At 38.5% G+C, this 14,535-nt stretch overlaps 1 protein-coding gene across 2 annotated transcripts in view; it reads left to right on the forward strand.

Annotated features, from left to right (window-relative positions):
* The window catches only part of cacna1ia (calcium voltage-gated channel subunit alpha1 Ia), a 242,043-nt gene that overhangs the window by 92,808 nt on the left and 134,700 nt on the right, over positions 1-14,535 (forward strand). For both annotated transcript variants that reach the window (XM_077541159.1, XM_077541150.1), the window contains one exon: positions 10,335-10,447. In XM_077541159.1, coding sequence (XP_077397285.1) covers positions 10,335-10,447 — 113 coding nt within the window. The remainder of the gene's footprint in view (positions 1-10,334; positions 10,448-14,535) is intronic.

Consider the following 14,535-nt stretch of genomic DNA (forward strand, 5'->3'; position numbering starts at 1 on the left):
GAAGTAAAGCCCGGTGTGTGCATTTGAATTTCGTAAACAAAGACTTTCTCAGCAGAATTCACTCAGCTGCCTCCAGCTGTCTCTTTCTTTGTCTCTTCGCAGCAGCTTTCACTCCTCACGTAATGCTCCGTATTTATTGACATTTTCAGAGGTGTATTAATTTAAAAATGTTTACTTTTGTTCGTAGTTTTATTTGTGTTGCACCACAAAGACTAAACCTGTGGCTTGCCAAAGCGTAATTAATTATTAGGCGGGATTTCAATGCGTGCGTCCAAAACCTTCTAATAATCAATTTCATGGAAAGTTAATAGGTGTTTTTGCTGAGACAAGCGCGGTGACAGGTGAAGAATATTAAATGAAACACAGGTTGCTGTAGGGCCTCAAAGATGGAGGTTCATTTGTTATTCTGCTTGCGCTGCTGTGTGTGTGCTCCTGTGACCCACAGGCATGTTGCAAAGTGTTGAGATGAGAACATTAAGAACCAAAGAGACTTTTGTCACCATTAAGTGTGGGTCATTCTATTAAGCGGGGAAGTGAAGGGAGGGGTGCTCCGAGCTTTATATTAACCGCATTGCACATTGGTCCAAACTGGGCTCAGCTTTTCATTTCAATGTGTGGGCCACAAGTTCAATTCATACCAATGACAGTAAAAGTGGGATTGTCTTTTTTTTTTTCTCTCGCAGATTGGCCTAAAAAAAAAAAAATGTTGATCACGCACTGGTTGAGACCCAAAGACTGCTGGCCTAAATTCTGGTATGCTTCCTGTATGCGTATGTGGATTTGTTGTCCAAGAAGACTTCAGCATGTACTGTATGTGTTACCCGCTCAAACATTACCTGTACATTCAGTATACAAGGTTCATGACAAATAAATGATATTTTCATGTTTTGGTTTGGTTTAAGTTGTAGGGCAGCACGGTGTTTAAGTGGCTTTAGGACGTCCGCCTCCCAGTACTGAGGACTCGGGTTCGAGTCCAGGCTCCGGCTTTCCTGGGTGGAGTTTGCATGTTCTCCCCGTGCCTGCGTGGGTCTTCTCCGGGTACTACGGTCTCCTCCCACATTCCAAAGTCATGCATGGCAGGTTAATTGGGTGCTCCGAATTGTCCCTAGGTGTGCTTGCAAGTGTGAGTTGGTTCTTCGTCTCTGTGTGCCCTGCGATTGGTTGGCAACCAAACCAGTCCAGGGTGTCCCCTGCCTACTACCCAAAGCCAGCTGAAATAGGCTCCAGCACCCCCCGCAACACTTGTGAGGAGCAAGCGGTTCAGAAAATGGGTGGATGGATGGATTGATGGTTTAAATTGTTCAAACTAGGATTTTAACAAATGTTGACCGACTGACAGAATGCATGGAGCACTTTACTGTGAAGCACAGAGCACTTTCTTTTGTTTTTATTGCTAGTTAGCTGGAATGGTTTTTAGCTATGGTATTTATTATGTATGTTTTTTATGTATTGGTTTAATGCCTGATTTTTTATCTTGCTCGTATGCCATTGAATTGCCCCCCGGGGACAAATAAAGTGTTTTTGAATTGAATTGACAGTACATGTAGGAGATCACTGAGAATCTCATTGGATTGGATGAAAAAGGCTTTTGACAATGCAAGTGTCAAAAATACACTCTTACACAGTGAGGACATGACCCTGCATTACCTCGAAGGGCAAATCAACTCAAGGTTTGAGACACTGAAATTAAGTCAAATTTGTTTTTGGATCATAGATGTCTTACAATTGCACTGATGACCAGACCACAACCTCACCCTCACACTCAGACACACACACAGACTAATTGATCTATGATCTACACTTCAGTAGGCGGTGAAATGGATCAAATAAGAGTTGAGAGCAGAGAAAGACTCCTGGATGTGAGCCAGAATGCCTCCACAATAAGATGCTGAATGTTATTTTTGATTTGGAATGAGGCTGATCCCGACGCACGCAAAAACTGCAGCCTGACAAAAAGCCTCATTGCAAACACAAATCTCCTCGAGCCGTGACTCATCCCGTACTCATGACACACACATATACATCGCTGTTGACTTGGTGCATCCATCCTTTTTCCACTGGATTATATTTAAATGCATACAAACACTCAGAGACAAGCTTAACGTAGGCTACACTTACTTTGTAAGACAACAAAAGATGCATGCAGACATTTGCTGTATTCATAGAAAGTCAATTTGTTCTGTTTTACTGGATCTGTCATGACACGTGACAAGAAAAGGCGACGATGGTAGTTGATACTGGAAAAGTCACCTGAAGCCCAAAACTCATGCTGATAGTGCTTCCAGTAGATAATAGATGCAAATCAGTTCATAGCGCCCTCAGCCTGCAACTGCTTTTAAATTGTAACTAATGAACTGTTCATTTGATCATTTCATGCAGCTATCCTCACACAGAAAACACCCTAATAAATAGGTAAATGGCAAGTCACTGAGACAACCCGTATTGATACAGTGAATACATCACAACACCCTTGTGTATTTTATTTTTGCTTTTTGTTTATATATAGATACATATATACGATATGTATATACATATATGATTAAAATTTTTATCGTAATTAATCACATGAATTCAATAGTTAACTCACGATTAATCACAAATTTGAGCTGTTCTAAATGTTCAATAAAATATTTTTTTTCTAAGTTTGATACCCTTGTTAACAAAACGTGGGAATAAATATTGAATATAAATATGGCTAAATCTCTTAGTCATTGATACAGTAATGTTATAATTCATAAAATTGAGTTACAATTTTAAAAGATGTACTGTAAAAAATGATCATGGTATTGATTTGTGTTTAGGTCATTTTTCTGCCACTAGATGGCATAATTGGATTGGTAAGACATTGGTGACAGTTTAGTGCATTTTTCTTTACAAATTAAGTGCTTCTTTCAACATGAAGTAACTTGTGAAATTCTGCACATTTTTAAAATGGTAAAATACAACTTAACCCAAGTCTCCACAAATGTATGCATTATTAATACATTTAGGTAGTCATAAATCGCTCGTTAAAAAAAATAAATAAAAAAAATAGTGGCATTAAGGAACTTTAAGTTAACTCAAAATTAGGTACTTGTTTTTGTTTTATTTTGAGATATTGTTGTGGTTTCTTCACATGGTTGGTTTTAGGATCACAGTAAAGAGTTATGAAATATAGTAGTATATTTATACTGCAAATAATACATATTTATACACATAAATAATACATATTTATACACATATTTATATAATATAAAGAAAGGCTGTGATTCACAAGGGTGCCATGAGAGGCCATCAGGGGGTTCAGCAATAAATTGCCATTTATAGTGAGAGGCCGAACAATTAAATTCTTTTCCATTAGATAGCAGACTAGGTTACAAGAACCTGTTTCAAGTAGATCTGAATATTAAGACTCAGTGACAATGCAGACTAAGACGGTGTAAAATGACGGAGGGCCAAATCTACTAAAGGTTTGGGTGGGTTTTGTGTGGCGCTAACTTTTACAAATGGAGCAAACATATAATGTCCCGTTCGCAAAGCACATGCGGTCTCGTTGAGCCGGTGGAATTTTATCATTATAATTTTTAATAGAATTTTATTTTTAGAATTTTATATTAGTATTTATGAGGTAAATGAGATAATATGCATATTTACCCTCTATGCAAATGATCCTCATTGATAAACAGAGTTTAATTCACTAACATCAGCGCTAATTGAACACCCGCCATTTCTGATATTCCTCAACGCAACGCAATGCAAATGCTTCCTTTATACGATACTGTAAACAAACTATGTATTGGATTGCTTTTGCCTGTGATGAGCATATAAGGCAGGCAGATAGTAGTCTAACGACATTTCATCACATTTTGAAATCAAAACAATCCTCACAAATTAAGTCCAGTACTCTACAATGAGCGGAGCATATAATTTCACTGAGTAAGGCCTCCATTTTGACTTGTGACGGTATTGTCTACTGCCAGACGCAGTTTGAGTGACGCAAATCACATCTATGAAAGCTGGTGTAAACTCGATGTTCCCCTGTGGAAGCCTCTTCTATATGAGTGTGTATTGCATCTCCCTCCACTCTGTTACAATTAGGTCCGAGCCGTATTCAGATTCCACTTTAAACTGGTTATTTTGCCGCAACCTGTGGAAGCACTTTTTCAGTGGAAAAAAAGGAATGAAACACACCCAGCTACTAAATTGGTTCATGCACCATTGCCCTCCATTTTATTATTGTGATGATTAGAATAGCTTTTCTCCCTCAGGGTTGCCGGCATAAAATTGAAGCTCTTTGGTTACCTGAATGCACAATGGGCGACAAAAAGATATCTCAACAGAGTGGAATATTTTGTCAAAAAGGAAGAAGATGTGTTTGTTTCACTTGGAAAGCACCAAAATTGAAGAAAAATAGGATGAAAGAGGATTCGCTGATAAGAATCTGCATTGACACAGAATGGCAGGCATACAAATTGGTAGTGACAGGAAGGGGAGGGCTATAAGGCTTCTGTCTATATAAAGTGGTGATGGTGAGATGAAGACAATGTTACGCTAACAGGTGAGCGATCTCGTGAAATAATTTAAGACAGGGTCTGCCAAGCACCACCAAATTAAGAGTCTCTTGATCGTCTCTTCCTTTCATTCCTCGCTGGTGTCGCACTGGTTTCGTTCCTTGCCAACATGAGAAGGGGCTGACACGAGCAGACATCCGCTCGTGCATGCTGGAATCAGTTGAATGTGAGTCTGTTGCCTGCAGCCTCAATCCCCCTGAGGAGGGAGGGCCATGTTTGGGGTCAACATGATGAAGAACCAGCGTTTAGTCGCTTGAGTCACACATGCTTGTGCTGCTGCTAACTATAATGGTGGATGTTATTGAAGATGATTTCATAGAGTTCTTTTATAAAACAATTTGAGTGTCATGTCAACACAGTTTTGGACTGAGACGCTCTGCAAAAACTTTACCATTTACATATGACGTGTCTTTAGGTAGGTACTCTGTTAGGACTTTAAACAAATTTGTGATAATGATATAACGAGGGCAGAACTTGACCAGGCAGTTAAACGATTATCTCTTAACAAATCCCCTGGTCCAGATGGATTTACAGGAAATTTCTACCGTCATTTTTGGGAAGATATAAAGGAATTGTTGTAAGAGGTTGTTGCAGATATTTTTGAAACATGCAAGCTTCCTCCTACAATGTGTCAAGGAGTTATTATTTCCATTCCGAAAGCAGATAAAGACAAAAGGATGATTGAAAACAGAAGATCAATTACTCTTAGAAATACAGATTCTAAACTTCTCACTTATATTTTTAAAATACGTCTTCAATCTGGGATCGCAAATGTGGCAGAAACTCAATCTGGTTTCTTAAAGGGGAGATCAATCCATAACAATGTTAGTGTCATGGTTTGGCTCTCAGGCCTCTGTTTGTTTCTTTCCAGCACCCAAGTGATTGGTGGGCGTTTCCCACCTTAATGACCGCACCTGTTCCTCGTGGACAATCAATGGACTTTAAAAGCCACTGCGCCACTACTGCTGACTGCCAGATTATTCATCTTGCTCACTGCTGTGCTGCCAAGTGTTTATTCGAGCGTTTTCATAGTCTTTCATAGTCTTTCATAGTTTTTCACGTGTCATGTATTACTACGTCGCCCTTTGTTGTACTTTGTAAAATGTTTGGATTTTAGTTTCCGTTCTCTCACCTAGACTTGTAGTGTTACCTTTTACGTGTGCGCTGTTGGCCACGTTTTCTTAAGTTGAACTTTCTATTTCGTGTTGTATGATGTTTGTTGTGAATCCTTGCTTTTTGTAAGCAAGTGTTTTTCGTTAATCACTATTTTTCTCCTTGCCTTTTGCAAGTGTTTTCGGTTGAGTTGTTTTTGTACTGGTTGTCTGACCAGCTTTTTCGGTTGTTTGTTTCCGCGCATCTCAGCGGAATAAATTCCTTATCATCCTTCCTCTGGTCTGCGTATTCTGGGATCCACTCTCGCCGGCTACCCCGGCCCCCCTTAACAGTTAGATTGTTAATGGATATTATTGAATAAAGAGAGCTGATACAGGATGATGGTTTTATATATATTTTTTTAGATTTTTATTAAGCCTTTGATTCTGTGGAACACCAGTTTATTTTCTTAACGTTGGAGTACCTTGGATTTGGAGTTAAATTTACCAATTTGATTCGAGGTCTTTATCTTTATTGTCAAATGGAACCACTCCAAGATATGATGTCTGTTGGTATTCCCCAAGGCTGCCCAATTTCACCTTGTCTTTTCATATTAATTAGTGAGATGTTAGCAATTTACCTAAAAAATTGTCAAGACCTGAGGAAATTCAATGTTTTGGGCACAGAAATAATCGTAACTCAGTTAGCGGACGATACTACGCTTTTTTTTTTTTTTAAAGATGACAGTCAAATTCCAATAGCTATTGATAAAATCAAACTGTTTTCTGATGTGTCTGGGTTGACCTTAAATTTAAAGAAATGTGAACTTCTTGCAATCCACAACACTCATTTAAAAGAAATTTGCAATATTCCTATTAAGTCTGAAATTAAATATTTGGGTACGTACATATCTAAAAATCAACATTCCAATGTTACTATAAACTTTGAAAACAAACTTAAAGAGTGCAAATCCAAATTAAATATTTGGCTTCAGAGGGATATCTCCATTTTAGGGCGCATTTACTTAACAAAAATGGAAAGTCTATCAAGACTAATATATCCAAGTTGTACCACAGCTGTTTCAAACAAAGTAATTAAAACAATTAATACCATGCATTTTAATTTGATTTAGAGGAACAGACCTCACTATCTCAGAAAAGGTCAAATGGTTAAAATAATACAAGCTGGGGGCCTGAAGGTTATAGACTTTGATTGTCTTAATGGAACGCTCAAAATTAATTGGCTAAAATCCTGGCTTAACAACCCTAACGCTATTTGCTACTGTGTCACAAACTTTATATTTAACAAAATAGGTGGGCTAAAAATTTTACTTCTGTGTGATTTTACAATAAATAAATTACCACTTAAATTATCGGAGTTCCATGAACAGGTATTGTTGTATTGGAAACTCTTGTATGTACACAATTACTCACTACACTCAAGTATCATATGGAACAACAGGTATATACTATGTAGGAACAAGTCACTGTTTTATGAAGATTGGATGAATAAGAATATATGGTCTATTGTACATTTGATGAACACTGATGGTACTATGCTGAGCTATGAGCGATTTTGTGGTAGATATAGTTTCTATCCTCCTAGAATTGAATTTGAACGTGTGGTGAAAGCGCTGCCTAAGGAAATTGTTTTTCTGACAAAAAATATACTTGAGCATCAATGTGTCAACCCACAATCGGGTACCATTAATATTCAAGGGATTTCTCTCACTGACAGAAAATGCACAAACAAGTTCATTAGACAGTGTCTTACTAGTACTCTTTTTTTTCCCTGGTAAAAGCAACAATAATAACATTGGAAAGAAATATGATAAATCAGACATTACAAAGCTAAGATCACTTTATTTGAAACTCCCTATTCCACCAAAAGTGAAAGAGACACACTTTAAAATTTTGCTGTTTGTCCTGCTAAAGATTTACTCAAAAAACGATTTAAAACAGATGATCATGCATGTGCTTTCTATGAGAATGGTGTAGACTATAGACCACATATTTTTGGAATGTGCTAAAACGCAAGTATTTTGGGACCGTGTGCAAGACTGGACTCGAGACAAAAACAAAGAACTGTGCTATAATTTAATTTTATGTTTTGCCAAATTCTTTATTCACAAACGAAGACTTCTTAAATCGCCTCCCATCTTTGCTATTTTTCTGATAGAATTTGAGATATATTTGCAATCCCTTGATGATTGTATCAAGTCTGAGCGATATGAAAACATTTATGTATTATTGTCGACTCTTGTAGAACCCCTGGAAAGTGAATTTGTTTTTTTGTTGAGCTTTTTATTCATTGTTTTGTATTTGAAAGTGTGAAATAAAAAATAGTGAGTAGGAAAAAAAAAAGGTAGGTAATCTGTCTTTTTGCATCTTAGTCTGCATTGCATAGAGTCTCAATATTGTAATTTACATTACATTACATCATGGAAGGAGGATTTCCACATATGTGGTCTCTTCTCAAGGTTTCTTATTTTTCCCCTTCCCCTGATGTTTTTTTTTTTTTTTTTTTAACTTTTTCCTTGCCCTCTTGTCGTTCAATCAGGGGATGTCTTTAATATTTGTCAAATGTGAGCATGTGAAGCCCTTTGAAACTCATTTGTGATTAAGGGCTATATAAATACACTTGATTTGACTTAACTTAACTTGAGGAATGTTGTCTGGTAATGTTGTGGAAGTGTTGCACGCATGTGCAGGATGAATGCTTTTTAATCGGCAGATGCAAATTCTCTGGAGGCACTCCATTGAAAAATGTCTCTGCATGAGCTTAAAAGCTGTTTGCTTGTTTGTTTTTAATGAATATTCTATTACATTGAAATGTGCTTTTCTGTGACTTTTGGTAAAGATGGGTACACATGATCAGGAGAAGGCCGGTTAAGTCAGAAAACAGCGAAAATAACTATTCTGAGTTTTCCACGATGATGGATGAATTATGAAATTATGTTCATAAGCAAAATCATATATTATGTGACTGGAAAATGCTCTATACCAGGGTGAAGTTTTCAGAATCTGCATAAAGAAGGCTTGTCTCATGTGCCTGACTTCAGGATGGGCCATATATGTTTTGGGGGGGTTTTCTTCCTCCATTTACTGTATGTGAGGTGGCGGCACAGTGGATAACTGGTTAGCACGTCCGCCTCCCAGTACTGAGGACTCCGGTTCGAGTCCAGGCTTCGGCCTTCCTGGGTGGAGTTTGCATGTTCTCCCCGTGCCCGCGTGGGTCTTCTCCGGGTACTCCGGTCTTTTTCCACATTCCACAGACATGCATGGCAGGTTAATTGGGCGCTCCGAATTGTCCTTGGTGTGTTTGTGTGTGTGGAGGGTTGTTTCTCTCTGTGTGCCCTGCGATTGGCTGGCAACCAGCCCAGGGTGTCCCCCGCCTGCTGCATATAGTGAGGAGCAAGCGGTTCAGAAAATGGATGGATGTGAGGTTGAGATGTAAGTATGAAGAATTCTGAAAGTTGAGTCATTTTTCTCCCCCAGAAATGACCATTCAAGTTATTCTATTTCGACCAATTAAGTTGGCATGTGCTTTACTTTCCTGCAGGCCTGGACTGGCCAAGTGGCATAAATGGCAGATGCCCAGTGGGCCAGTGTGTTTTGGTGCTGATGCAGTGCTATTTAATTATTATTCTCCTCCATTTTACCCCAAGAGGCCTACTGACAATTTAGAGGGAGCATCTCATTAATGCATTTACAATATTGACAGCAAACTGAACCAATCAACATCAGTGATAGAGCTACGCGGTAGCCAGTAGCCACGCAGGCCGGCAGGCATAAGTCAACATGCCACATTTTTTTTCCCTTGTGCCGGTCCAACCCTGCTTTCCTGTATGGGATTTCAGTTTCATGTGGGAAGAGTTTGTCATCCTTGGCATGGATAAAACTCCTCTTATTGAATGGTGGGAGTGTGTACTGTTTGTAAGTGTGGGTTTAACACAAGTCACCACTGTAGATACGATGATGGGTCAACTTGGACACTGTGATACTCAACATGTACTGTGCATACGGTATGTAGGGTGAAAAGTATTCATATAACGAGAATTGAAATAGTCACTTGTCAGGTAAATTACTGTACCTGAAAATAAATCAACACCCTTATTGAAACATGATCAACTAAAGCAAAAATCTTAAACGACATTGGCCATGTTTTCGATTAGATTAAATCAGTGTAGACATGGCAGCTTTCGAAGTGTATATCTTTCCAGCATGCAATAGTTGTTGTGTGCCTTGGGAACGAGTTGTCTCGCCTCCATCAAGCTGGATTCTGTGACTCATTTAGTCCCAGAGTGAAGAAAATAATGAGAAATACTTCACATCTTCATCTCTGTATTCAAGTGAACACTGTTGTATGCTGCCATTGAGTCACAAGGGTGTTTATTTTCCTTTTTGCCAATCCAGCCATACTTTTTTCACAACTTTCTCTGCCAAACACAAGATATGTTAGAGAATAATGATTTCTTACAATGCTAAACATATGCATGAAGGAAAATCATGATCATCTGTGTATTGTTTGATATTTTTATTTTTATTTTTTATTTTTATCTTGCTTCTGTTTCTTGAAGTGGCTATGAGCGGTTAGTGGTCACCTGAATGTTTTAAATGTTATAATTGGTTTTAATTTGTATATTATGTTGTACCACTGCTTGTTTCATCCTTAACCCTGGCCCCGTTAATACGTGGTTCGAGAGGATTAGCATCATGGTGATCTTGCTCAACTGTGTGACGCTCGGAATGTACCAACCCTGCGAGAACATCGACTGCACTTCGGACCGCTGCCAGATCCTTCAGGTAAGGTGGCCATCTCATTCACTGGCAATTCGCAGTGGTGGGGAGCAACAAACTAATGAAACTGGACAGAGGGATGGACTTCATGGAGAATTGTTTTGGTTGGCAGATTGTGATGTCATGGTCATGAGTCTGATGTTGTGTGAGTAGAAGCTTTTTTTTTTTTTTTTTTTTTAATTTTGCTCAGATGAGCGCCAGCAGGGGAAGCTTTGTGATCCTCGTGGAAATGACCGAACTGGTCAACCATTTCACAGCACCTGAGCTGAATCTCTGCTGAATAAATGCTGCAGTTGTTTTGTCAGTGAATATTAACATAATGAGAAGGGCCTTAGTCAAAATTACTTAGCTCCTATACTTATGGACCAAATTGTTGTTTCTTTCTCTTTTTTTCTTTTCTTTTTTTTTTCTGGGACTCTAATTTGTTTTCACAAAATAACATACTGGCTACTAGGCTCCCTTACAAGTACAAACATGATTGCAATTGCCCCTTGACTTTGAATGTTTCCACATTGTATCATACAGCATATGAATTTGCCATCATTCACAGATCCATTTCTGCTAAGGTAATATATCTTCCAGCTTTAATCCGCTGTGTATTCCAGCATCCTACACAATGGCTCCTTTCCTTTCCTCTGGCTTTTGTTTCTCTAACAAGCCTATTGTTTCCTGAAGTAGTCAGGCTGCCTCTTTTTGTGGTTAATAGCAACGGCAGAGATTTTGCTGACAATGCTTGCGTAGCTGAGAATGAGTGTGGCCCTCGCATGCTCTCAACTGTCTCTACTTTGGTTTTAGTAAAGATGTCATGGGTGATACTTTTTTCGTCAACATGCTGAATGAAAGAAATGACTATTTGGGAATACTTATTTTTTCACAACAGTGTAGATTTATCATGTGTGTAACAAACATTCTTGTAAATTCGTAAAGATGCATATGTTTATTATTTAGATCTAAAACTACCGTATTTTCACGACTATAAGGCGCTAAAAGCCTTCAATTTTTTGAAATTCAAAAGCTGACCATGCGCCTTATAATCCAGTGCACCTTATATATGGATCAATATTGAGCCGCAACAGGTCTCGCTGTCAAGACACGATCGGTGACGTGCATGCGCAGAAGATCCCGCCATCTTGGATCACTAGCTAATACTAATACTTTACCTCAGAGAAAATAATAAAACAGCTGTCTATTCATTTTGGGAATGAATGGAGTTGTCAGAAAGCTGGTTTGTAATCTATTAATAAAGTTTGACTGACCTATCTGACTGTTTTGTTGACATTCCCTTTAGCGCAGCACCATCTAATGGATGCATAACGTAACCCCAGCCTCTACTGTAGCGCCTGAAATATGGGAAAAGTTTGAAAATATGTCATTCATTGAAGGTGCGCCTTACAATGCGGTGCGCCTTATAGTCGTGAAAATACGGTAAGCAAAAAAAAGGTGAATTTCTCTAAATGTTTATGCAAATTTGCTTTAAAGAGAGAGCAAGCGAAAAAGGTAATTTAATTCAGGGACTCGTAAAACTGCTCCTGCGATACATTCATGTGACATCCATGAAACTGACAATACTGTTTAAAAAAAGTCTTACTTATACATACATATACTACAAAGTATATGACACTTTTCAGAAAGTTATCAAATAATGGTTGCTGTATTCTCAGAGTTGCATACTATTTTTCCATCCAAGTTCACCATTTTATTTTAGATGACTAGTTTCTTGAGTTGAAGAGGAAGGTTTTATTTACAGTAAGTATTTCTCTTAAGAAGAAGAAGGTCCTCTTTTGTTTCTCTGTCCTGTTTACACAAACACATATTGTCACTTCATACACAGAACTCACACTTAGATTCTAAAATGACTTGAAATGCCCGATATTTTTTTGTACAATAAGTCAATCCTTTTCTGATCCTATTTGTATTTGAGTGTGAAATTACTATTTTGATTCATCTCAACTGTCACTCATTTGCTCTTGCCACTATGAGAAACATATGCAATATATCTTAGTGTTTCAACATTGAAATCCAAGTGACCTACTTATCGCATCCTCTCCTTCCTTTCCCAAATAGCAGCATATGAGCTAGCTTCCATAGCAGCTCCCGTTTCACATCATGAAAGGGCCCTTGACACGCAACACCCTCGCTCTCTTTACAAATCATGTTGATGATTAAACCTGATAGGCTGACTGAAAAAGAAGCTGGCGGTGGTGACAAATAGCTACAATGAATTCATTCCCTCCTTTCACTCGGAGCCGAGCGCAACACGGGGTGCAGCCAATGTCGAATTACACGTGAGGCTGGCAGGCTGCATTATTTATCAAAACATCATTTCAACAGCTTATGAGACTCATCTTCTTTTCTAGCTGTGAGAAATCTGGAAGCTCTGATGATGTCTGACTTGTTGGCATCATATTGCATGAATTGTATCCCATTATTGTGCGCACTTGAGTTGGACACCTGTTGAAAATAGCCACTCATGAAACAGTTGAACAATTCGATAAGGTCCAACAATAGCTGTATTAAAATTTATTGTATTTTGTCCTTTTCATGTAGGTATTGTAAATAAGGTGAACAAAATATCAAATCAACATGTTTGACCATGTCAGTTAAGACAGCGCCCTTATCTTAGTAACAAACTATTCTACACAATAACCTTCTAATTGCATTGGATTTATAGGTAATTTGATTACATTGAATTTGACGTCCTCAAACATTGTGAAAGCCAACCTGCGTCTTTTGTGCCTCTTATGATTGTCAGTTCTAAAAGCGTAAAACTTTTACAGGTGTCATATGCTGACGAGGAAGGACACCTTGTTGAGAATTTGTCTGTCGTCCAGTATAAACTTCGTCAGCCTCCAAATTTGTTTCGAAGCTTTATGACCATCTGTCCGTTTTTCTACTGTCACCAGACCAGACACCAACAACAGCAACTGTGTGATGAAACTTGAAATCGTATTTGATTCAAAAGTAAGTCGAATTGGAATTGGATCTGAAGCAAGTTGAATTTGTGCAGTTTATTCACGATTTTAGAAAGCTTAAGATCAATACTAATACTAATGAAAGTAGCACTTAGAGGATACATAATGTGTTGTTCCAACTCGAGACTTGAGCAAAGATGGGCACCTTCGGCACATGTGAGGAGATATTCAATAAGGGAAGCCCAAGATCAAATAATGAATAACAAGAAGATGAAGAATGGAAAATCTCGGACTCAGACTTGGACAAAAGAGCAAACTGTGCTGCAGCAACAAAAATAAATACAGAACATACAATTCCTCATCCATTTACCATCTCTCGTGTGTTCAGGCTGCAAACAGCCATCTTGAAATTGTTTGTGAGTACTGAGAGAGGAAAATTCTCTTCACGTGAAGCAAATAACTGTTGGATGCGTCCACCTTCCGCTCATCTGTGTTCTGCGTCCCGCTGTGGGCTACTGTTGACGCTTTTGTTTGTCATTTATCTTCCGCCTGAAACCTTCCAAGGGTAATAATCGTAAAGTATTTGTGGAAAATAGTTTTCCCTTTGCAGCATGTGTATTGGTCTGGGCCATTTGCTGAGCCCTCAAACTCAATTTTGGGGGCATCCGTGCAGCTTAAAGCTACGTTCACACAGTCTGCCCCACAGATTCCCTCTTTTTGTGGGCTAAATGATGATAGAAGCTGCCCGCTATTGAGAAAGAACGCCATAACTGGCAACAGCTGAGTGCTAATGTCACCGGGGATGTGCTTACTCAAGCAAACTTTACTGCTGGCATAGGAATTTAACCTTGTGAGGCAGTAACATTCACCAGAATACTGTTCTGTAATCCCAGCCATTCATTTTACTAAGCGACAAGATGATACGTTGGTGACCTGTTGAAATCGATTTGCCCAATCGGTGTCCTTTTGAAGAGAAAACAACGTTGAGTTCACTTGTCTTCTCAGTGTACCAAAAAGCTCGAAGTTTTAACAGAACTGAACAATATTCATAATACTGGCGACCTTTTGACAGGGAGGATGTTGTCACTCCATATCAACTAGTTTGCGCAAGAGAGACCGGCTTCTTTATTGAGTTTGTATGATTTTGTTTACCTTTGAGTAATGAGTTTTGTCGACACTTCT

This window comes from Festucalex cinctus, chromosome 1 (genome assembly GCF_051991245.1).
Source record: "Festucalex cinctus isolate MCC-2025b chromosome 1, RoL_Fcin_1.0, whole genome shotgun sequence".
In the NCBI taxonomy this organism is placed as follows: Eukaryota; Metazoa; Chordata; class Actinopteri; order Syngnathiformes; family Syngnathidae; genus Festucalex; species Festucalex cinctus.